We start from the raw sequence: 25,007 nt of genomic DNA, 5'->3' as shown, positions 1-25,007 counted from the left end.
ACAAGTTCTGTGACAAAATAAAGCAGAGAGAAATCAGGAGCAGAGGGCCAACATTTGGTTCAACACAGTTCCTCCACCTCGGTACCACTGACATTTCAGGCTGGGTCATTCTTTGCCGTAGAGGGTGGCCCTGTACACTGTAGGATGTTTTAACAACAACCCTGGCTTCTACCCATGAGATGCCAGTAGCGCTCCCCACTTAAGACAACCAAAACTGTCTCCGGATATCATTAAGCATCCTCTTGGGAGCAAAACTGACCCTGTTGAAAACCACTGATCTAATATGAATTCTAGTAAAAAGAACAGAGAAAGTGGAGAAGAAATAATCAAAGATATAATATTTATTTATAAATAAAAATATTTATTATTTATAATCAATAATAAAAGAATATAATAAAAGAAAGGCAGGTATATTCAGATGAACGGGGCCAACGAGTGTTCAGCACAATGAATAAATAAGGCCTATGTCTAGACATTGAGAAATTTCAGAAGTCTAAGGAGAAAGAGAAGATTTTAGAAGATTCTTTAGAGAAAAAAATACCATTCAGACCGGCATCAGGCTTCTTACTTGGTAACACTAAAAGTCAGAAAACAATCTATAGCATCATTTTCAAAGTTCTGAAATAATATGATGTTTGAATTCAGAAGTCAAGAACATATTGTAAAAGTAGCATTTAGGGGTGAAGGCAAAATAACCTTAATGTAAACTATGGACTTCAGTTAATAATTATGTATCAATTTTGGTTTGTTAATCGTAACAAATGTACCATACTAAAAGAAGACACATATAATAGGGGAAACTCTGTAGGAGTAATATAAGGTTATACAGGGAGTTATATGGGTTGCTAATATGAGAACACTATACCATCTGTTTGATTTTTCTATAAATCTAAAACTGTTCTTAAAAAGTCTATTGATTAAAAGAAATGTTAAAAGTAAAAAAAAAAAAAATTACTTTCATACAATCTGAGACCATTCCCACACATGACAGAATTAGTCAAGGATGCCCTGAAACAAAGATGACATGCAGATCCAAAAAAAAAGTAAGATGTGTGACATAATAAATAGTAGTGATCGAATAAATCAGCCAAATGTATACTTTAAGTAACTATTGATGTATAATGCACACAAATCAGCAACATTCTGGAACCCGAAAATGGGAGGTGAGGAAGGAGAGATGAGAAGGAACAAGATGTCTTTTTATCCTGGGGAATATAATTACCGAATTGAATATAAATGTTAAATGTTGATCAAATATTACACATTTTAGCATCTACATTAAAACTTCGAGGGTGATTACTAGAGAGAGAAGAGAGCCTTTGGCTCAGATGTCAACAACAGGCATGCCTGCAGAGGCCAGGAGGATGCCATACTGAGTGGACCAGGCTAGCGTATGGCAGACCGCACCGGGTGAGGACGTGGCCCCCGGGTGAGCAGACCCTACCTAAAGGTCTTTGATTTCAAAAAGTAAACACTGTGCTAGCCAAACATGACAAGTTCTGGAAACAGAATCTGCACTCAGGCTGTCAGTTTATTACCAATGCCTGACGAAATAAAGAAAAATCAGCCAAAAACACTTAGAAGGTTGTTCACAGCAGCATTGTTTAGAATACTGAACTAACGAGAAACACCAAATGTGTATCACAGCAGAATGGATAAATAAATCGTGGCATAAATCCTGTGATGGGATACCATACTGCAGTGAGAGTTAACTAACAGCTACACCAGCTCATGTGGATCCATTCATAAACATAACAGTGACAGAATCAAGTCACACAAGAACGCATACAGTCATGTGCATATGTCATGAAGTCCAGCCACGGGCAAACAAAATAATGTAATTTTACATAGCTAGCAACAACCATAAAGAACCTCAGGGAATGATAATACCAAAATCAGGATAGAAATTACGTCGGGGGTTGGGGGACACACTGAAGAGGGGACACAGGACGGTTCTAAGGCTCTGGCAACGTTCTAGCTCTTAACCACGGTGCTCAATAAATAGGGATTTGATTTATTAGATTTGTACAATTAGGTTTTACGATTAGCTGTACGATTTGTCTACTGCATACATGATCATTTTCACAACAAAAAGTAACAAACATCAGTCTAACAAAGGACACAGAGTTCCATTTCTGGTCAAAAAGAGGATGGTCAAGAAAGAACATCACTTGTGCTGTTAACAATGAGAGAACGCTGACTACGCAAACAAACGCATTCTTATCTAACGCTATCACAAAGTCGTCAGTGCAAAGAAGTCTCAATACGTTTACTTCCAGGATGAGAAGTAAATGTATTAAGAGTGCTGGCTCATCCCAGCACTATAAGACAAGTGAAACAGTAAGTCTCCAGAGGCAGATAAACTTGGTCGGGATAAAGAGAAACCTGTCCAACATTTAGCGACTGTGTTTGGGTAGGTGTGGCAAAGTGGAATCTGGATGTTCCTCAAAGGCAGAGCTAGTCCTCCCCACACAATAAATTTCCCCCGTGGACTGCTACTGTGCAAGGGTGATGCTGGGGAAAGCAGAGAGATCTCGGTAATCTCACAGTGCGTAGACCCGTGCATGTCTGCACTGCTCGACTCTTTTACAATGAGAAGGTATTCGTGTATTACATGATTATTTAAATAAAGGTTTTAAGCCCCCAGTGTCACCTCTCAGCCTGCCCCATCTTCATCCTCTGCCATCAAGAACACATTTGTCGATAGTGGTGATGGCTGAACAACCCTGTAAATATACTAAAAGCCACTGGATTGTACACTTTAAGTAAATGAGTTGCATGGTAATGTAGATTGTAACTCAATAAAGTTCTTCTTCTTCTTTTTTTTTTTTTTTTAAATAGAAAGCATCTGGACTGGGACAAGGGAAGGAATGTTAGCCCCCTTAGGTAACAATCTGGGGTGTGGGAAGATGTTCTAGAATGAGTCCGTGTTGGAAAATAAAAGACGGCCTCCATGTCTGATTGCAGAGAAAGACAACCGGGCATGAGGTCGAGCACCATGAAGATGGGTTTTGATGACCTTTACGGTTTGTATGTACAAAGGAAATCGGACTATATGGCTATATAAAAACAAGCACATAAAGGAGACCGGAAAAAGTCCAGATGGTGCAATGGTTGGATAACGGGATGGGATTATAAGGAGTTTTCTTTGTTTTCCAAATTCGCTATAAGGTTATATTGCTTTTACAAATCGACCTAAAAAAAAAAAAAGAAAAAAGAAAAAAAAGAAATACATACACGTGTAAGCTCAAAAGGGATCATGCCTTTAACCCAACCCAGCTGATGGTGGTGGTATTTCAACATCAAGAGGGCAATTGTTCCTTATTTAAATACAGCAGATGTAGGCCGGGGGTTAAGAACCCAGCATCTGGAGCCATATTGGCTTGATTCAGAAGCTCTGCCAGCCTCGAGCAAGTGACTTAACACCCAGTTTCTAATACTAACTAGCACCTACCTCAGAGGCACTGTTATTAATAAGAAATAACTGCTTAGAACCAGGCCAGGCACACAGTAGGTGCTTAGTAAATGCTGGCAGCCGTTATTATGGTCATGGGTCTTACTTACCCTCCTTAGAGGCTATTAAAAAGGTTATGGCTGATCAAGAACGAAACCTGAGCGGGTCGACCCACACAGCAGAGGGGAGAATGAAGCCTCTTGTCTGCATGGCCCTTTGTGGTTCCAAGCACATTCATTTACGAGATCCTGTTTGCGAGGAACCCAGCAGAGCTGGCATGACGGGTTTGATTCTGCTTTGAAGCTTGCTAAGAGGATAAGTAATTTTATGCTGTTTTGCACAGGAAACACTTTAGAGGCTGGGAATAATGACATGATCACATTACCTCTCCTGAGCAGAACGATCTCTCTGCCCTAGGCACCCCTCCCGCCACACAGGGCTGCCGGGGCCCCCTCCTGACAGCCAGAGGACGCTTCATGCCAGGCACTTGGCGCCAGCCTCAGCACCAGTCCCTGCCCTGCTCGCCTGATCTCATTTCTCAGGGAACTTCTGAAGTCTTCAAGACCTCGAGGGAATTTCTCAGTGTGCATGGTAGGATGGAGAGGAATGAGAATGTTTATCATGCTCATTTATTTACAATCACGCACAGCTGAACGAGGGGATGCCTTCTGAGAAACGCGTTGTTAGGTGAACTCACACAGTGCTCTCACACACAGCTGGACGGTCTCACGCGCGACACACCCAGGACACATGGTGTGGCCGCTACAAACTTGTACAGCATGCCGCTGCACCGAACGCTGCAGGCAACTGTAACACGATGGCAAGTATTTGTGTATCTAAACATATCTAAAAAGATACAGTGCTTTTATATGACTGGAAGCACAGTATGTCTGTTTATACCAGCGACACCACAAACACTTGAGGAATGTGTCGTGCTACAATGTTAAGACAGCTATGTCGTCACTAGTCGATAGGAATTTTTCAGATCCATTATAATCTTATGAGGCCACTGTCATACATGCGGTCCGTCATTGACCCAAACGACGTTATGTGTCACGTGACTGCATTTAAAAGTTTTTACTGAACACGCACATTCTGAAAAATGTACGTACACACCATAAGCTGACAGCTTGAAAAATTTTCACAAACGAAACACACCAGCGTAACCTAGAATATCACCAGCACCCCGGAGACCGTCTCCTGCCCCAACTCCTGACGGGTAACTGCTAACTATACTGGCTTCCAACAGCAGTGAACAGTTTCCTCTGTTTTTCAATTTGATGCATGTGGAATCCAGCCGGAGGTACTTTGTGTTCTGCTTCTTTCGCTAGGCTCCGTTTGTGAAATGCATCGATTTTGTTGTGTGTGGTTGAGGCGGGCTTGTTTTTGTTTCTCTGTGGTATCGCGCTGCACGAAGACCCGCAATGCATTTCTTCCATCTACTATCAGGGGGCATCGGGTTGTTTCCCGCATGGGGCTATCGAGCACAGAGCCACGACGAAGGGTCTCCTGTCCATCTTTGGAGCACACGTGCACACGGTTCCCCTGTGCATTCACAGAGCGGCGTGCATGCAGCTTCGGTAGGTGCCGCCTCGCAGGTTTGCAGGTTTCCCCAATGCTCACTTTTAACGCATCCTTTTATTCGGTTGGTCCGAAGACCAAACACATATACTACATGGAACTTAGATTGCCCATGGGGAGTACCATGGGAGGCCACCAAGCAAAGAGGCTTCAGGTATGTTCTACCTTCTCCAGTGACAACAGTTGCTGCCCAGAGGAACAAATAAATCTTAGAAACCTGGACTCCTTGCAGAACCCCCAGACCATTCCAATATCATCAGGAAGGAAAAGTCACTCGTCTCCCAAAGCTGCCCATATCACAGCCTGAGTTCCCAGAAATCCCTTTCTCCCCTCGTGTGCCTCCTTCAGCCTGGTTCTGGCACTCCATTCCAGACGGCAGCTCTAAATCCCTACTCTTTCCCACCTCAGATAAAATGCCCAGGACTGCGCCCCCCAGGTAGATGGGGCCTGGCCAGGCTAGAGGTCAGGTCCAGTCAGGGCCCCCAGCTCAGACCTTGTCCACCTGTGTTGCCCATGCCCTAAGTGTCCACAGTGTGGGACATTCAGTCTGCAGGTTGGAGCTTAGGGTTACACAACAATCTCCAAGTCCTACAGGTTCTGGCCAGATCAGGCTACCGGGGACAGGGCAGAGAAGCAGGAACAATCTGCCTCCTAGCATATGGCCGCCCACAAGTGCCAGTTCACTCCTTCTCACCCCACTACCAGGGGCCAGGCTCTACCTCCCTCCTGCATGAGGCCCCAACAATGGAGTCTTAAAAGACAATGCCCTGCCAGGCCAGGCCTGAAGGCTGAGAAGGGTCTCAAGAACCTCAAGGTGTGAGCGGGACCCTGAGCCCCCACCCTAGAACACAGCCCCCCAGAAGCTCACTTACTGACTCGATAGCCCAGGCCCTCGGCATGAATCCTCTTGGCCATGAACTGCCCTTCGATCAGTGCTCGGATCTCCACGTCCTTAGGGAAAGCCGAGACCTGTCTCCAGGAAGAAGTAGGCACAGAATGAAGAAGTCACATCGTCCACTCTGTGTGTATGTGTTATCTTTTTAAACAACAGCCCATGTTCACACTCATGACTCAGACCTCCAATGGAGCTCACGCATAACTGGGCTCCTGAACCACTAACTGCCTGTCACACACACCCACGCAGAGACGCAACTCACACACATGTGCTCACAGCCTCACGAAGTATCGCTTTGGGGAATCAGAGCACCAGTGATCTCGGGGCACCAAGGATTCAAGTTCCGCCTCTGCCATTCATTCGGCTCTGTGACCTTGAATAAGTTGCATCAATCTTGCTGAGCTTCATATTCTTTCTTAACAAAACCGAGGTAACAGTGGTACCCGTGTTTCAGGGCTGGGCTATGTAGTTAATACTAAGTGAGAGTCAGGAGCTTATGCTAAGAACCCCCGACTGCGGGCATCCTTCCGGCTGAAGTTGACAGGTGTCGGCTCCAGCCCGGCCGGTTTTTCTACTGAGTGACGGATGCTCCCGCTCTCTCCCTTACGCACTACGCCAACCTGACTCACCTGCTTTCCGTTCCTCAAACTGCTCCCTCTGCCTGAATGTCTGCCCACTCGTCCTTCGAGTTCCCATCTCGAAGCCACCTCTTCTGAGAGGCCGTCACCCCGTCTGGGGCAACTCCCCCAGCTCGCCCTTGCTTTCTCACGTGGTACTTTGTTCTTTCCCTTCCTAGTCATGTCACACACCGTTATCTTATATGTGTGTGTTCACCTGGTCACTGCCCATCCCTCTCCTAGATGATGGACTCCCTGGAACGCAGACCATGGGTATTTTATTCTCCTTTGTGACCTCAATGCCTGGCACCAGTCATACATATCTGTCCGTCAAATCAATGAAGTAAACGACCTTCTCCTTGACATACCTAGATATATATATACGCAAAAGAGAACAGGCCTATCTTCTCTCCACAAACAATGGAAACCAAACCAATTTCCATCAGAAGATCGAGATGAACCCCCTACGCTTCCTATGACACTGTCCATTTACAATCTAATATGTAACACCACCATCAGCCATACGATCCAACGCCAACTCTGTTACAGTTACTGGCAGAGTGACTGAAGCCTCAAAAACATGAAGATCGGAAATATCTATGCCCTCGTGACCTGGGTTATTCGATCTCTCTGGGGCTCCATTTCTCCATCTGTTGATAATGCCTACCTCTCAGAGCTGCTATGAGAGGTAAACGAGGAAAGATAAAAACCACCACCACAGTGCCTGGAGCTAAAGAACAGCCAAGGAATGCCGACAAAGGCCAGTCCCGCCCATCTCAGAGTCTTTCAATGAAGGGGAAATTCACCGGTCTTGAGACCTGCGAGTCTTTGGTAGGTGTGGGATAAAGTTCACCAAGGAAAAAGGCTTTATGTTGCTTAGGGATCATCAGGACGAGCACGTTAGCTCAGGGGAGACCCCTTAGCTGTTTTCCAGTCCTCTTTGAGAGGAAGGATGGCATCTTGTCTTCGATCCTGCTGACTCCCCAGCATCTAGCATGTATCTGGGCACATCAAAACTGTTTGTTAATGGAAGAGTGAATGAATGAAGTCCCCAAAAGTAGCATAATTATTATAGCTGACTGTCAAATTTAACACTCAGAAATGGAGCCAATGTAGCTCAAATACCAGTAACACACGTACCTCACGGTTTTCTGCACTAAACCTGTAACGCCCAATAATTTCAGGAGTGATCTCCATTACGTCAAAATAAAAACCTGAAACAGACCAGGAAGAGATTAAGCGTTCAGTAGTCAAAAACAAAGATGAGTCTCTCAACAGACTGAGGAAAGGGCAGGGTGATATGACTCCACAGCCCTATCCCTGAGACCCCTTCCCCCCAGATGACACCCGTGAATGTTCTCAGTTCCTTCTCTCTGGCAGGACGGAAGGCGACTGGAAAGGCCGAGGCCAGCTTTTCTCAGGGCTCCCTACTCCCACCTGGCAGGCCAGGCCACGAGGCAGTGCCCCACTGACCCTGGAATATCGGCACGGGTTTGATCAAGGGAGGCACGTCCCCTCCCTGCTAAGAGGCCTGCTCCAGATGTTGGGCACTTTTCCTAAAGGGACCCTGTGTCTGAGGCAGAGAGCTCTGTCTGGAGATGCATCAGGGTAGAGGAGGCACTGTGGCTACCACCTCTGATGCTGTCACCAGGGGCTTCGAAGGCGACAGAGGATGCAGTATGGACTGATCCTGCACGCCAGGCACAGAGTGGCAGCCAGGAGCAGCCTCGTGGACCACCTCACTCAGAACACGGGGCTCGCACCAGCTCATATGGCCCGTGGAGCAGTAATACAGAGAGAGTAGCAGCCTCTTCGCTTCCCCCAGGCCCTACCCCCTTCCCCCCGCCCCAGGCAGCTACGGCCCCTTCACGAGTCTGGGCATCGCCAAACAGCCTACCCAGGTTTCCGCCATTCCCCATCTCCGTAGACCGCAGCGCCTCAGAGAACTTGCTCCAGGAACAGGAAGCAGCCTCATCCCGGATCTTCTCTCTCATGAGGGAGCCATTTTTAAAGCTGTAAAAGTACACACAACCCTGAGGGAGGAACCCAGAGCTTGTTGACTAGACCCATGTGTTTCCATGAAGAGTAGAGGGGCTGCAGGTCAGGCTGGACCACAACCCCCAGCCAGTGCATGGCAGGGATCTGAGGCTCTCCCTTGGTATTGGGCCCAGCTCACACCCCTGGAAGTCACTGGGAAATACACTTGTCTTGGGCTCTGTTTACAGAGGCTACCACAAAGGAGCCCACAGAGAGAGACAGGGAGCTGGGGTTTCTGCACACTGTACTACCTGGAAAATGGGGAAGGGTTGGCTGAATTTACTAGACCTATGTATTATTCAGCGGTTCCTGAGGTTTAAAGCTCAGGGTGCACGGTGCACCTCGTCCATGAGAACTGTCGGGAAGTGGGATGTCCTCACTGCCGTTTGCTGAGGGTCTGCTATGTGCCAAACGAGTTTTAACACTCTGGATGAACACTCTCATCCTCCCCCTGTCAAGAGCAAAGTGTGGCTCAGATACGCTATGGCACCTAACGCAGGCCACACAGGATGTGGTGGAAGGGTTGGGATTTGACGCTGGGTCTGGGAGACTCCAAGTCCTGGGTTCTCCCCGACCCAACTCTGCTGTGAGCAAGACCCAATGAGTCCATGTGTTTGTTCTCAGCTGCCCACGAGTGGAACGACTGCTTAGTGGCATGACATGGGGTGCTCCGGGGGAGGGGCCAGGCCTGCCGAACCTCCTCCCTCCCCACCCAACCTACCACAGCAGTGCCATGTACTGCTGGGGGTCCACCGGGTTGCAGAAGATGTGGCCCTCCAGGGCGGGTGTGGGCTCCTTGAGCCACAGAAACAGGGTGTCGCTGGTACCCAGGCTGACCTGGGGAGAGACGGGCAAGATAGGCGCCTCAGTCCGAGCCCGGCTCCACCTACCCTGGCCCCATCACTCACTCCTCATGCTGCAGATTAAACGCCATTTCCCCAGAGGAACCTTTTCTGACCCTCCCACAGCAGGTGAGTCCAAAGTCAGCTCCCCAGATACGGGGTGTCATGGATCCCACTGTTTGGTTTTCTAGAACTTACCACAATTGCGTCGAACTAATGATGTGGGTAATGAGAGGTTCCCCAGGTAACTTTTCCGCTAAACTCAGGAGGGCGTTGGTGATGTCTTTCTTACTTATCTGGGGTGCTCAGCCCTCTGGCCCAATGTCTGACCCTTCCTTCACCAAGATTGGCCATTGTCAAGGAAGACAGGGGGCAGCAAAGGCAAATGACCTTCTGAGAGAGATGTAGGCAGGTCCTGGGGCCCAAGTCTCCCTATCCCCTCCCTCGGCTGCCTTTTGGGACTGGCAGTCCTTCTGACTGGCAGCAAAGATGCTGCCAAGATCCAGAATCCCTGTCCCCCAGGTCAGAAAGAGCTGGCCCCACTTGAGTATGAGATCACCTTACCGCAATGTCTCCTTCCTCCAGCCTCATGCCCGCCAGCGATGCTGAGAATGGGAGAGAAGCCTCTAGTTAGCTGGAGACCACGAGAGAGCCACAAAGCAAATGGCATTCACCTGCCAGAAGGGAGTGCAGCCCCCACCTCCCACCTGAATCCGCATGCTAAGGGTAGAGGCAGGAACAGGGTGAGCTGAGGGCTCGGGAGGTCCCAAAAGGAGATGACAGGGGTCAGATAGTGGTGAGAGCATCTGATATGAGCTGGGACCTCTTCCCTAAAGGGGTCCAAACACCCGATCCACTGTCTGGCCCTCCCAGGAGTGCAGAGAGCAAGGGGCCCAGGTCAAGACACCAGGAAACACACGGCAGAGAAAGACATAGGTGAGGCAGGACTGAGGGGCTTTCCCCTGGCCCGGCGACATGGGAAGGGGCCAGGCTATGTTCACTGTCTGTCCCTCCTTAGACGTGAGGCTCACAACATCGCTCCTTGGCTGCCCCGTTCACTGCTGTACTCTGGAACCAAAAGAAGGCCTGGCACGTAGCAGGTGCTCACTAAACATCGAGAAAATGAATGACTGAGTGAAAGGAGAAACGGGAGAAATAGGTATACTCAAACACTGCTGGTGAGGGGCAAGCAACAGTGTGTGTCGGAGCCCTGGGTCCGGGAGTCCCCTCGGAGCACTTATCCTGTCGGGACCAGGAACAACACAGGATGTGCATCTCCACCTTGTCTGCACTGCCCACACGCCAGAAGCCACACCAACCTCCATCTGCGTGCGGAATGGTGAAATAACCAACCGCTGGGACAACCGAACCCCAGACAACCATTGCAGTGATGCTGTTACAGAGCAATAGTCCAGGTTGCTTCAAATAAAACATGCTTATTTATGGACACAGAAAGAAGGTTGGAAGGCTAGCCATCAAAATTTTAACTGCGCTTATCTATGGATTAAGGGATTTTTGTTTGACTTTTACATCCTTCCTCTGGTTCGTCGGTATTTAAGTATATTTTCCCATAATGAAGAGGTAGGTGTCCCTTGTGAATAAGGGAAGAAAGCACGAGCCTTTGTTTGTTAGTCCGTTTGCTTGTTAGTGTTGTTTTAACAAAGGAGCAACTAAAGTATTACTTAAGGCAGCAGCAAACCGAAGGTGAGACTTGGGGAGGAACGTGCCGAGGGCTACCTGCCTGGTATCGCCAACGGTCAGCCCGAAACCAAAGTCCAAGAGGAAGGAGAGAAAGCTGCTGCTTTGCCATTCCCACTCAACTGTGCCCAGAAGCTCACACTTCACGGGTTAAAAAGCAGGCCCATTCTTCTCCCTGTCATTCTTCTGGTCGACAGAGCAGGTGTAAGAACTAGTACATATTCCTAACGAGACTCAATGACGTTATTTTTGTTTTGAAAGGAAAACGAGGTATTTGGATGCAGAGTAAGTCACACTTTATAGATCAAATGGCAGAGGGGACTCAAAACCCATGTCCTAGAGGAAAGGTGGAAAGAACCGAAATGTTCGATTCCAAAAGAAAAGGCAGGACAGAGAGGGGTGGGCAGCACTGCTTTCCTCAATGGCTGACCAATTTTTACCTGAGGGGCAGTGAGGAAAGCCTTCAACCGCCCCTGAGAGCAGTTAGGGACAAGGTGGGACAGGTACGAGAAGTCAGATTTCAGCAGCGGAGGCTGAAGCCAGGGAGGGAGGCGCCTCGCCACAGAAGGGCTTTGCCTAGAGGCTGGGCTGCCATTCTCGGATGTCTAGCATGGACCAAGTCGGACTCCCTGGAGAATGAAATCCCCCGAGGTACTCACCTGGGTTGTCCCCAGTGAAGGCCACCACTTTGCATTCTGGAGGAAATCCATAGCGCTGGACATAGTAGGAAGAAATGGCTCCCTGAAGAGAAAAAATCAGCAGCCTCTGACTTGCTGAGGCAAATCTCACCTGCTCAGCACAGCCATCTGCACCTCAGGCCACAGGTAGGCTCCAGGCTCCAGGTCGCGGGGCCTGCAGTCTCACTAACGAGGGGAGGAGGCATGAGAACTAAATGTTAAGTCAAGCTGTATTCAGAGCCTGCAATGTGCTGCTGCAGACCATGGGAAACCTACAGAACAAAGGAAGATTCCTGCTGGGATTACTAACGAACCGTTATTTACCCACACCTTAAAGGAAAAACAGTCTTTAAGTTGTACCTAAGCAAAATAAAAACAATCATTCATTCCCTATAGCCAAAAACCATGAGGCACCTATGGAACAAAGGCTGGGGATTGCCAGCAGGCTTTCACACTACATACCCAGATTTTCACACTGTGTGCCCATACCATCAAAGGAAAATAGGTAAACAGTCTTTAAACTGTAATTCATAGACACTAAGAACGATGCATAAACTCAATTCCCCAACACCAGGGTCTGCCTGTCTTTTTCTCATTCCATTCCCATTCCTCTCTCTCTCACACTCTTTGTCTCTGGATGTGTGCAGAGTGTTATTCTTTCTCTATTAAACTTTCCTTTTGTCTCTAACTCTGGCAAGCATTAGAATTCCTTCTGTGCTCAGTCAAGAACTCTCTGTCTCTCTCTCTCTCTCTCTCTCTCTGTCTGTGCGTGTGTGTGTGCGCGCGCGTGTGCAGGACTTGAATCTCCACTTGAGGAGGTTCACAGTGTCCTGGGTCAGCTTCACTCCGTACGGCAGACCAGGGACGTCCCACCTATTTACGAAAAGCCAGAGGGGCCCAGGACGGGGTTGGAACTATGAAACCGAGGTCATCTCATCACCTTGAAGACTACTTGATTTTGAGATTCAAGGCCACTAGAGCGAACCAATCCCCAACTTGCATTTGCTGTGGATATAGCATTAAAAATTAAATAACCAGAAGACACCGGTAAGCAAACCCACGAGAGGAGATAAACCCTTACGTGCATCCTCCATCAGCCCAGCAATCGGAGTGACGATAACTGGATACACAAACGCAGAGGTCAGTGTTCTAAAGAAAATAAACTCAGAAAGGCAGTGGCGAGGAGGGACACCCCAGGAACTGGGCCTCGCAGGGGCTGTGGGACCAGAGGGCAAGGACGCCCCCTGGACAGACCTGAGTCTTTAGAATGTACACTTTTGAAAACTTTTTTCCCCTTTCCTTGATTTTATCTTAGTTCTAAACACTTAAAATAAAGAATGGGATTTAATGGAGCCTGGGGGAAAAAGTTTGCTCCTTCCAGCAAAATTTCAGATTTACATCAGAATAAGCCATCTGCCCCAAGATAGATGTCTTGGCCTCAGCTGCCTCAAGGCACAGACCCTGAGTCCAGGCTTGTATGCAGGTGGCTTATTTGGTGAAATGATTCCAGGAAACGAGAGGGGAGCTGGGAAGAGCGAAACAGGAAAGGAAGAAAAGTCCATCCAAGGCTGTGATGCGGAGCTTGTCAGCGCCGCGGATGACCAGGCTCAGCCGCAGGGCGACGCCTGAGCTGCGGTGTGAAGCGGACCCGGGGTTGTCCACCTGGCAACCGGACGGGGGAGCTGCTCCCCACAGGCTTCTGCTGGTGAAGGGCTACCCCCTGCCACTCCCGGTGTGCAGAGCACAAATGTGGAGTCGCAGAAAAGCCTCGGAGAGTGAGGAAAGTGAGAGAAATAGGATGCAGCTCAGGCAAGGCGCCGCCAGGTAATGATGGCTGGTGACAAAGGTGGGCTGAGAGGATGCAAAGTGGGGCCCAATGCAATCCATCGCCAGATATCTTCCTATAGAAGACCTTCAAAAAAAGATACGATGGGAAACATGCATTCGGCTTGTTTTCTCTATCACCATCAGGAGGTACATACATTACAAACGAAAATCCAGAACCATTTCAGAATCAGTCCTGTCCTCTTCCCCAGGCTGCTAGTCTCTGCACGGGCTCCCCCTCGGAGGCCCGTGTTCGTGGCATAAGGCAGACAAAGCCTGCCGCCATGGACAAAACATCGCTCTCCATCCCACATGAAACTAAGCGCCGTGCACGGAATACCAATCCCGGAGGCTTGGCTGTGTCCTGTTCGCTCTTCTTTTGTCCTTCTGTCATGCGGCAGTGTGCCTGGGTCCTGAACCATCTGCTTCTAGGGGGCAGGACACCCTCCCTTAAGCTCTGCGTGCGGGCCTCACAGCATCGTCTGGATAGGGATGCTGCAGCTCTCTGGCTCTGCTCATGGTGGCAAAGGCTGGTCTCAGCTTGTCAGTGTGGATCCCAGCGAAGCTCATCTGTGGCTGGGGCTCCCAACGGGGAGTCCTCGTGGCCCACCCCTCCCAGCGCCACGACTCTTCCCCGGCCCTGGGGGCCCTCCTCCTTCCTTCACACCCGACATTCTGTCCCACTCAGGATATCCGGCTGTTCCGGCTGTGGGGCCCGTGCTTCATGCCAAAGGGCCGCACCCAGGTCTCTCTCTCAACTCCATTTTCCCCTCCAGAGCCAAGAAGTGAGCCGGCCAGCCAGGGCACACCAGGCCCTTCACAGCCAGCGTCTTCCGAACGGGGCGCCACACTGATACTTAAACGTTTACTAATACAATGGCACTGTCTCGAGCGCTTTAAAGGCATCGACTCTTTAATTCTACACAACAGCCCAGTGAAATGGAAAGGAATATTGTGCTTCTTGTTCCAGGAACCATGAAATGATGAGGAATCTGAGGCAGAGATTAAAGTCACAGAGCCAGTTCGTGTAGAGCCAGGACTCCGTCCCGGGCAGTCTGGCGACAGGGCCTGTGCTCTGCCAGGCTCGCTGTTTTTCCTATTTTCTCCAGATTTTCTGCTTCAACCTTCAGTGGTGGTCCCTAGCCCAAGAATTGAAACATTCTGTGCATTTTTTTCCTATGGTATACAATCACCCAGAAGTTATTTTTACCTTTTTTCCCCTCCTATTCTAATAAATTCCCAGTGGAATTTTCCAAAGTCTCCCCCCACCTCTCCTGCCATAAGGCAGTGACCTACACAAGCACCTGAGTACTTCAGTGCAAGGCACACTGACCGAGACATCTAACTGGATATGTCTTATCATACAGCGGTCCCCAACCTCTCTGGCACCAGGGACCGGTGCTCCTGTGAGAAGCTAACGCTTGAAGATCTGAGGTGGAGCTGAGGCGGTGATGCTAGCGCCGGGGAGCGGGTGCAGATACAGATGGAGCTTTGCTGGCTCGCCTGCCACTCACCTGCTGTGCGGCCCGGTTCCTAACAGGCCGCGGACCTGTATCAGTCCGCGGCCGGAGATTAGGGACCCCTGTTATAGACTGAAAATTGTGAGTGCATGTGTGTGTGTGCGTGTGTGTGTGAGTGCATGTGTGTGTGCGTGTGTGTGTGTGTGTGTGTGTGTGTGCGCGCGCGTGTGTGTGTGTTGCATTGCTTCCCCAGTAAGTGTCAGCTCTTGGAGTCGCATCACTAGAACGGGGACTTACCACAACTGAGCACGACGGTACTGGTGGGCCAAGCTTCTTTTCCAAGTGAGGTGCACAAGCATCAAGGCAAGCCTGTGACCAGACTTTGTCCTGGATCTGCAGCAGATTCATTCCAGAACCTAAGGAAGGAAGAAGACAGAAAATAGAAACGTCTTGAAAAAGGGACCTTTTGTAAAAATGCACACATCTGCCAGGGAACAGACCATTCTCTCACAGCAAACTCGTACCAATGAAATGTAGACGATGTCCCTGAGTCGTGCTGGAACCAGAGGCCAGCAGTGCCCTTGGAAACACGTGGCCCCACCACTAACTCTAGATAGTCCTCACAGGCTCAAACACCAGGGTTATGGAAAGCTGCACTAAGACCTGGCCGGGGAGAGAAACTCCCAGCAAATGTTGACAAGGAACCACTCTGTGTCCCCTGGGGCTTCATGGTGTCTACTAGGAGACAGCCCGGTCCTGATGTGGGACTTCCCAGTCACCTCTCACTTTGGGAGGAGGGCTCTCGGCCTCTAAGCTTCCTCCCCTCCTAAGTCTTTCCTAAAACCATCTGCTTCTGCCAAGGCTTTCCCCAGGCTGGGGAAGGGGAGGGAACCCAGGGCACAGGTGGAGGCAGACAGAGCGGGGCTGGGACACAGATGGAGTCGCATGCCCATGTGAGGTTAGGCAGCTGGTAAGTCAGGTGGGTCCTCAGGTGAGAGCGAGGGGAGCGAAGTGGAGGGCCCGGCAGAGGCGGAAGACACGACCCTCTGGAATGCCTACTGCGGCAGCGGCGTGACCTTCCCCCGCGGGGCTTAACAGCCCCAGGGGGGTGTGGAGAGCACGGGTGGGCGCTCAGGCTAGTCCAGGTTCAGGTCCTGCGGATCCAAGTCCCATGCGTTATCTGTAGGAACCTCCCCTTCTCCAGATTGAGTGAAACTTAAGGGCCGCTCCTGAGTCACCTTCCTTTATCTCCCTGAAAACCGGACTAGCGTCGGGCACTCACGACCTTTAGGTCAGTCCCAGGAGGCTCAGAGCGCTCCGTGACTCTCTTCCGAAGCCACTGTCACAGGTCTGGGCTCTTGCTGTGCCTCTCGTCCCCTCTTCTGGTTGCTCCTTGTAGTCCGGCCTCATCCAAGAGTTCCTTCGGCAACCCCCGCCCAGCTTTCCCGCCTCACTGGTACCATTTGCATTTATTTTTGTCCAGGTTGTGAATTCAGAAGCTCATAACTCTCACGAGTTCCCCCAAAGGTGAACACAAACTTCAATAAACAACTCCTCGTGGGAGCCAGGCTCCAAGTGGCCCCTGCTCATCCCGGGTCCTGATACTCACACCTGGCGAGGTCCCCACCTGCCCATACCTGTGTAGGTCTGTGCAACCAGTAGACTGGTGGGGAAGTGATGGTGTGTCGGTTCCAAGATTAGGAAGGAAATGACCGCAGCTTCTGCTTTTCCTCTCTCTCCTTCCCCCATCCCTTAATAGCCCCACGGGAGCCCCACATGGTGGGGGAACTGAGGCCTCTGGCCAATGATCATGGGTGTGACCGTGGACATGATTCTCCAGCCTCAGCCAAGCCTTTAGACGACGGCAGCCCTGGCTGCCAGCTTGACTGTCCCTCATGAGAGATCGTGAGCCAGAACCAGCCAGCAAAGCTGCTCCCAGATACCGACTCTGTGGTGAATACACATTTGTGGTTTTCAGCTGCTAAGTGCTGGAGTCATCTGTTACACAGCAAAAGATAATGACACTCCCTTCTTGGCAAGGGATGAAAGATCGGCACACCCCCCCTCCCCGCCCCGGTGGGTGAGGCTCCCGCATGCCTGTTCTGCCCAGGACCCTAAAGCCTTACTTACCATCGCTGTAGTCAATGTGGGAGTAAGACCCAAGGAACAGGGAAGCCGCGAAACTACTGACCAAAGAAATTCTCTGCGAAGGCAAGAAACAGTGAGATATGACTCACTTTCGTCTATCCTACGCAACTGAATACTTCTGAATACCTCTCCCTCTCTCTCTCTCTCTCTCACACACACACACACACACACACACACACACACACATACACACTCACATATGAAGAGTTTTAAACTGGGGAGGGAAGTGGACACTGTGAGTATTCCAGATCGAAAGCCTTTTGAGTAGCTGGAACACCAAGAACTGACTCCTTGGGACAGCACCTCACTCTGCAGTTCCTCACAGGCCATAAGACTGTCAAGTTCAACAGCAGCAAAGAGCAACGAGCCTGATGAGAAAGCCATGCTTAGAGCAGCGGGGTTTCCGCCGGAATCTGGGAGTGAGAGGCCCTGATTTCCTTCCTCCACTTCTGTGGTCTGTGTATCTAGTCACAAGGGGGGGTGAGATGTGCGGCCACAGGACTCGGCATCAACAAAGACACTCTCACGGGCTCGGAGCCAGCATCTGTGAAAGCTGGTCCCTCCGAAGCCGCACGGACCCCGGCTGTGAGAGGGAGGGACTGGTCGTGGATTGTGAACGTCGCCCTCGTGAGGGTCTGTGTTCCACATGGAGATCACGGGCCCGTGGACCAGCGAGGAGAACGCCGACACCGCTTGCCGCCGTCGGGCCACCTTTGTCCTTGGTCTCACAGAATTTGGAGAGGGTTTTTCCTCTGCCACCCTGCCCTCCCCCATCTACACGGCTAATGCTGCAGAGCGATCTTAAATCCTTAAATAAGGAGTTCGACGTTCACATCCAAGATTGAAGAGTTGATCGCTTCCTAATGACTCAGAGATGACAGTCACTACCCAGGGTGTCGAGCTGCTTCTCAGGGGCCGTCGAGTGCCGGCTTCTGTTACTGTGGATCAAGGACTGAATCCGGGCTCTTGGGACACAGGCTCTGGCCGAAGGGCCGCAGCTGGGGGCGGATCGGTCCAGCTTTACAAATTTTCTAATAAAACACTGACGTTATGCCAATCAGGAGCCTGTTAGCCACCCTGCATTCGCCATACAGGAAACTGAATGGACAGACCCTGAGGTCACCCAGATCTCCCACTGAGGTGGTCTCAGGAAGACACCGGTCCCTGCTGTTCCCACCATGACCCTGACCTCCAGCCCTTCTGGACAGGGGAGCCCCTGACTTCTCTTTCCTACAATTCCATTCTTTCTCTCCTCTTTGGAAACAGTCTGACAATGAGGAAAAAAGCGAATTGAATACGTCATTTTTAATGGCTGCTAATCAGTGTTTTTTGCCAATGCATGTAAACTGAAGTAAGGCTAAAGTACTATAAAAGGAATTCAACTATGACCTTCAGTCAAATATGAACGTTTAACCAACCTCAGTGTGTGAGTAGGCCTCAGGATGCTGCTGGTAAATCTTTGCAATTTGGTTTCCTGTAAATCGCTGGAAAAAGAGCACAAACTCTTAAAAATTCAAATCCTACATTCTTTAAAACTACCCAAATGTGAGTGCTGTCTTTATCCCTAGGTTCGAGAAGCTGCAGCTGAGGTACATAGCAGCTTGAGGAGCAGAGCCGTGTCCCTGCCTCAGCTCTGACCTGGGAACATGCAGGAGGAAGCCTGCCTTTGCTGGACGGACATGACAGGCAGGCGGGGCAGCCATGATTAGAACCAGGAGCCCAGTCCTGGCTCCACGGGGGTGACACCACGGGAGTGATCACGACCTCATGTTTTCCCCACAGGGGCAGGCCACCAGCTGTGTCCACCCAGACACCCTGGGAGAAAGGACAAGACCTCATAATCTGACTTTCTTCCTGGGCCCAGACCCAGTCCTCATCCCATGGCGGGCACTGCCTACCTCATAGGCACGGGACCCGGTGAGACAGCTGAGAGCCTGGGCCCCACCCACGGCAGCCTCCAGCTGGCGGCACTGGGCTGTGGTGCTGGAGTCCATCCATACCGGGCAGTTGCTGATAGAGAAACAGGCCTGGAAAAGAGCAAAGGCTCAGGCTTGGGCTTCGCCTGCTGACTCTGGGACTGGTGGGCACACTGCTTATCACGGCAGGTGTGGGCACCTCTTCCTGGCCTGGCCAGGCAAGCTTGAGGTCGAGGGCTCTGGCGAGCATGCCTGAGTGCTGCAGGCAACATCAGAGATGGGCAGAGAAGGGCTAGAGTGACTTTATGCTTTGCAGAGGCATTTGGATTCTTGAAGAAAAGGAGAAGCCAGAGCTGGCCTTTCTAGCATCAGCAGGAGCCATCCTGCCCCAAGGAGAGATTCCTGAGGCTGGAACAAGCCAGAATCGAGCTGGGCAGCAGGAGGCCATGTGATGGGAGCTGTTAGCACCTGACCCTCCCTCCAGACACCAGGTATACCCATCTCAGGAAGGCAGGGCAGATCATGCTCACAGGACTACTGCCTGAGCCACCTTCCTATACCATGGCAATGTGCAAAAGGCCCAGACTTCAGGACCCCCTTCCCCCTCTACAGAAGTTTCTCAGACTTCTGCAACCTGGCCACGCTTACCTGCAGCTGCTCGTGTAATGGGAGGTCTGGTGACAGGCCTTTCAGCACCTGGCTGGCCCCAGCTTTCCAGTATACACTTCCATGTTGCTGTCGAAGAGAAACCCAAGCGCGTGTTCATAAGGTCACACACGGGTGTCACACTCTTCTGGAGACACAGAAAGGCCCCAGACCACACGCCAAATAACAGGGCTCCAGGCTTGCCCTGTCCTTCTTAGTCACAGAGCTCATTCCCTGCATGAGATTTGTTTTTCATGTCTATAACACGGGAAGGAACTCTGCCCTGGCCACCTCACAACGGGCAGGAAGGCTCCAAGAACGAATGATTGGTCTGGATTTTGGTGCCTTTGTAAAACTGTATTTAAGTACATTGCTCATAACATTACTTGATTTCTCCTCCTAGCAGCTCCGTGACCTTGGGCAAGTGACATCACTTATCTATGCCTCAGTTTCCCCCATATAAATGGCAATAATGAAAACAGTAGCTAAAGCTTAAGGATTTTATGTACTAGGCATTGTTCTACATATTTAACACTCACATCAACCCTACGACAGTGGAGGACATGGAGGCACCGGATGATGTGCCCTGGGTCACTGCTAAGCAGCCAGGCTGGGGATGGGACCCAAGCAGCATGCCCAGATCCCCTGTGCTAACTATTCCATGATATCACCTCATAGAATCGCTGTGAAGATTCAGTTAGACAAGTAACGCAAAAGGCTCAGCACGGCACCTGTCATACACTAGAGCTCAATGTCCATTGTTATTCTTATTGCTAATCTCTACTACTAAAATCGCTGCCATCATTAGTATAACTTCTGACTTTGATTTTACTTCCAGGAACTAGAAAAGCAATTCTAGTGCCCCCAGGCATAATAAATTCATGTCATATGCTCCCTCTGTCCCCTCGGAGGACCTCTGCCCAGTTCCCCCTCGCCCAGTGTCCTGTTTCCTGCAATGCTGAATCATAAGTACTCTCTCAGATCCTTATTGCAAGGAGCCACGCCATACGTCCTCAAGGAAAAACAGCTATAGGGGCATTTACTAACAAAAAGATGTGTGCGGTGAGTCTCAAAAATGAGCATCTTCCCCCTAGGAGAGCCGTCACCTAGGCACCCGCACTACTGCTCAAGATACCCGCCCTCCCACGGTGCGTGGAGGCTGCTGCAGACACACCTGGCCTGCCCCAGATAAGGCGAGGACTTGAGAGAAGCCGAAGCCTGAAGCCTTCATCTTCTCCAAGATGATGTCCAAAGCCTGCAAAGAAAAACACAATGTCCCATGACTGTACTGAACCATGGAATCGGCCTCAAACCTGAAATAGAAGTGCTTGCCATTACAGCAGAGATGAGGAAGGAATGGGTACCTTGGGATTTGTAAGCACTAGAATACCTTCAATAAACAAGCAGGTATCGATCAAATAAAAAGGTGAACTATGCTAAAACCATTTTAAATAAATGGAATTACAAACTACCAATCTTCAATTCGTGCTTCCCCAATTTGAGACCTCCATGCACTCAGGAAGAACAAAAACAAGGCAGCTCAAATTTTGGTTTCTATTATGTGCATTTCAACTCACCATATTAGTGATATGACCTCACTGCAATGGAGAAATGAAGAGCAAAGTAGAGGGCTCCCACCAGAATGAGGCTCCAGGCCCCCACAACCTGCGTCCAGGAGTGCAAGGTTGGAGAGAGAGTAGGTAGAGCTGGTGGCCATTTGTTCCAACCCCTCATTCCACCCACTCTCCACTATCCGGCTGGAATCTCCTTTCTGGCAAGACCCATGAGTGGGAAAGATGGCGCTGCCCATCAAAGCTTGACAGTTCCCCTGAGATTTCACAGCAGGAATTTGTCACCCCAGGCTGGATTTCCTTTGTGGGTAGAGAAGCCACCTGAGCTTTTGCGTGGCCCCACCATCCCCTCCCTGTGCTGGGAGGACTCCTTCCCTAATCCTGGCTGTGGCTGTCAACTCTAGCCCTGCTTGCCAAACCTCAGGCAGGGAGTAGGGTACAGCTGGAGCAGAGACTGGCTCAGCCAGAATAGGTACAGTCCTGGGGGCTTTTCAGAATTAGAAATCACCCTGGCCATAACCCCCCCGCCAAGTCTGGCCCTCTACCCACTGCACATCTCCCCGAGTTAAGCCTATTAGAAACTCTTGCCATCATCACTGGGACCTCTAGACACCAACTCTTGCCTGTCACCCCTATCCTCACCCCCACGACCCCTCAGCCTGGCTCGGCCCTCTGAAGTGCATTTCGGCCAGCCTGTCAGGTAGAAATCCATGCTTTACCCCAATCCTCTAGCATGAGTCAGAGTCAGGTTGATAAAAAAGAAATCATACTAGCTAAGAGAAAGAATTTAGTACACGGAATTGGTTAAATAGGTGTTGGAAGACTTAAAAAAGCTTCTGGCGGACACACCAAGTTCTGCCCTTGGCTGACGTCCACGTCCAGGGGCTCGGGTCCCCTGTGGCCTATTAGGCAGCCCGCAGCTCTATTGCGCCTGTGTGTACTGTCCACACCCCTAGTCCTGTAACCCCGCAGGTCACCGGGATCTGGCAACAGCCAGCCATGTTCCCTCTCAATGGTCCAGAGTGGGCAGGCCTGCTGGGGATCAATCCGAGCCCAGTGGGAAAGATCACAAGCCACCATGCTATTACGCAGGCCCTTGCCCTTGGAAATGAGGGGTCTGGGGGCTGAGCACTAAGAACCCCAGGCTGTGTTTGGATCTCAGGGTATAGGGGCTACTGTAATGTTAGGGAAAGATCTGTTCTGCGGTATTTTAAAGATGGCGACTGGCTGGACTTGCCAGCTGCTATGGCTCCAGAACCCGACGCCCTTTGCGAGTCCTTGGCTCAGAAGTACTGACACTGGCTGAGGCTGAGGCTGGCCCTGGGAGCCATGCAGACGCCATTCCCCCACAAGACTCTGGTCTCTGTAGGCGCTCTCATGAGCTGCTACCTTTGAGCCTCCCGGCAAGTTGCTAGGTGTGCTGGTGAGATGGGTTGGGGCCAGGAGAGGAACAGGAATCCCCATGCTTACCTGGACCCACATCAGGACTGGAGAAGTCACTGCCAGACCACCCTCGTGAACATGAACTCCACCCTGAGTCCTAGGAAGAGAACGAGAGAATGTGGGACAGAGCTCAGGCAGGGGCCCAATGGCGGCAGATCCTAGATACTTCCGGTGGAAGGAGAAGCACCCCCCAACCCCCAACCTCACGTGAAACTCTGGATTGAACGGGCACGAGTGCCGAGCGAGATGGAAAGAGAAGGCACAGAAAGTGTCCAGAGGCTGCAATTTTCAAAGAGCACCAGCAAATACAAGCCACCTACATCCGAGAGGTTCATCCAGGAAGGCAAGCACGGTGCCACTTGGTGCAGTGGCCACAAAGGGACTGGGGAAGTGCGGGGTTGGATGAGGAGCCCTCCCACATCCTTTAGGTTTGGAGAGGCGGAGGAGGTGTGACTACAGGAGGTACTGCATCTGCGGGAAAAGTTCTTGGCTATCAGAACAGGGAGTCCTTAGACCGTAGTAAGCCCTTGAAGGTCACCTAGAACCCTCTCCCTACTCTCCTCACTCACCCCTACAAGACCCTTGTGCAAAATAATAAAATAGTAAGAAATAAGATTAAAAATAACTACATGCACCAGGTGGTTTTTGCATCATTACTAACCACTTCAAGACAGTGGCCTGAAACTATTCGGTACACAATTCTGTTGGTCCATCACTGGGCTGGGTGGTTCTTCTCGTCTCAGCTGGGCTCACTCATGCCTCTGTGGTCAGCTAACTGCAGCAAGAGGGCACTGCTTCTGGGGCCGGCTTCTGCTTTTCTTAGTTGGGGATGTGGGGGCAACTAGGCCACATGCTTCTCATTCTCCAGCCTGAACTGGGGGCTGAACAGGATTCCAAGAATGAGAGCAGAAGCATGTAAGGCCTCTTGAGACCTAGGTCTAGAATTAACACAATGTTCCTTCTCCCACGTTCCATTGGTTAAAATCAACAGGTCGTGAAATTATACCATTTCTTAAGGAGCTGCAAAGCCACACTGCAAAGTGTATGAGTACAGGGAGGGGTGGGGAATTATGGTCACTTTTTGCAACACACAATAATGGGCAAAATCCATATGTCAAACACATTAATACACGCATGAAGTACTCAAAGAAGACATGAATGAATGGAAGGACGCAGCATATGCCTAGACAAGAAGACTCAATCTCTTGTCAATTCTTTCCAAGTTAATTTATAAATAGAATATGATCTCAATAAAAATAGCAACATTAAATGCTAATTCTAAAGTACATACTGACAAAGAACAAGAAAGAATAGCCATCAAAACTGAAAAAGAACAGAGGGACCAAGTCCAGATATTAAATTATATTATACAGCTGGATTAAAATGATGTATTACTGGCTCAGACCTACCAACCAATGGAGCAAATGAAAATGCCTAGAAGGAGACCTAAACATACATAGAAATTTAGCATATGATAAAGTTGGTGTCTCAAATTAGTGAGGTAAAGATGGACTTCCAAAAAAATTCTGTTAAAACAACTGAAGAGTCATCTGGGAAAAATTAAAGTGGCCATGGACCTAAATGAACCAAAAAACTGAAATTTGTTGAGAACTGGTTGAGAATGTAGGTGAATTCTTTCATAATCTTGGAGTAAGGAAGGTCTGTAAAATTTTAAAGTATGACTTAAGATCTAGAAGCAATAGAAAAAGAGACTGAGAAATTTGATGGTATAAAAACAAAAACCCTTGTAAGGCAAAGACAGCAACAACCCAAACGGGTCCAAGCAAATAAAAATCTAACGTATGAAGAAATAGGTTAAGAAATTGATAAGAAGTAGACAATCAATCGAACAGAAAAACGCGCAAAGGACATGAGAAATAACTTCACAGAAAAAAAAAAGTTCAAGTAGCCCTTTAATATATGAAGACATGCTCAACTTCATTCATTTAATAAGAGAAATGAAAGGTAACTCTACATAGAGATATCCTTTTTCAACTCTCTGATTGTCCAAGAACCAAAACCTCTTTCATAACCACACCGAATGGGCAGTGCTGTGGGAAACGGGCACTCTCAGGTATTGTTGGTGGGATATAAATCAATACGATCCCTATGGGAGGCAATTTGGCCACAGTTTTCAAAGTTATAAATCTATCTGCTCTTTGATCCAGCAATCCTATTTCTGAAATTTTATCTTACAGA

At 49.7% G+C, this 25,007-nt stretch overlaps 1 protein-coding gene across 1 annotated transcript in view; it reads right to left on the bottom strand.

Annotated features, from left to right (window-relative positions):
* Window positions 1–25,007, bottom strand: part of XYLB (xylulokinase) — a 46,324-nt gene that overhangs the window by 16,270 nt on the left and 5,047 nt on the right. The window contains 13 exon segments of the mRNA XM_016124034.2: window positions 5,908–6,004; window positions 7,688–7,761; window positions 8,445–8,560; window positions 9,306–9,421; window positions 9,991–10,031; window positions 11,784–11,865; window positions 15,383–15,501; window positions 17,216–17,288; window positions 18,652–18,717; window positions 19,132–19,260; window positions 19,798–19,884; window positions 20,969–21,049; window positions 22,836–22,905. Coding sequence (XP_015979520.2) covers window positions 5,908–6,004; window positions 7,688–7,761; window positions 8,445–8,560; window positions 9,306–9,421; window positions 9,991–10,031; window positions 11,784–11,865; window positions 15,383–15,501; window positions 17,216–17,288; window positions 18,652–18,717; window positions 19,132–19,260; window positions 19,798–19,884; window positions 20,969–21,049; window positions 22,836–22,905 — 1,151 coding nt within the window.

The sequence above is a fragment of the Rousettus aegyptiacus genome, unplaced genomic scaffold (assembly GCF_014176215.1).
Source record: "Rousettus aegyptiacus isolate mRouAeg1 unplaced genomic scaffold, mRouAeg1.p scaffold_m13_p_4, whole genome shotgun sequence".
NCBI classification, from domain to species: domain Eukaryota; kingdom Metazoa; phylum Chordata; class Mammalia; order Chiroptera; family Pteropodidae; genus Rousettus; species Rousettus aegyptiacus.
The sequence above is the reverse complement of the archived record's forward strand: the minus strand, read 5'-3'. Positions and strand labels throughout refer to the sequence as shown.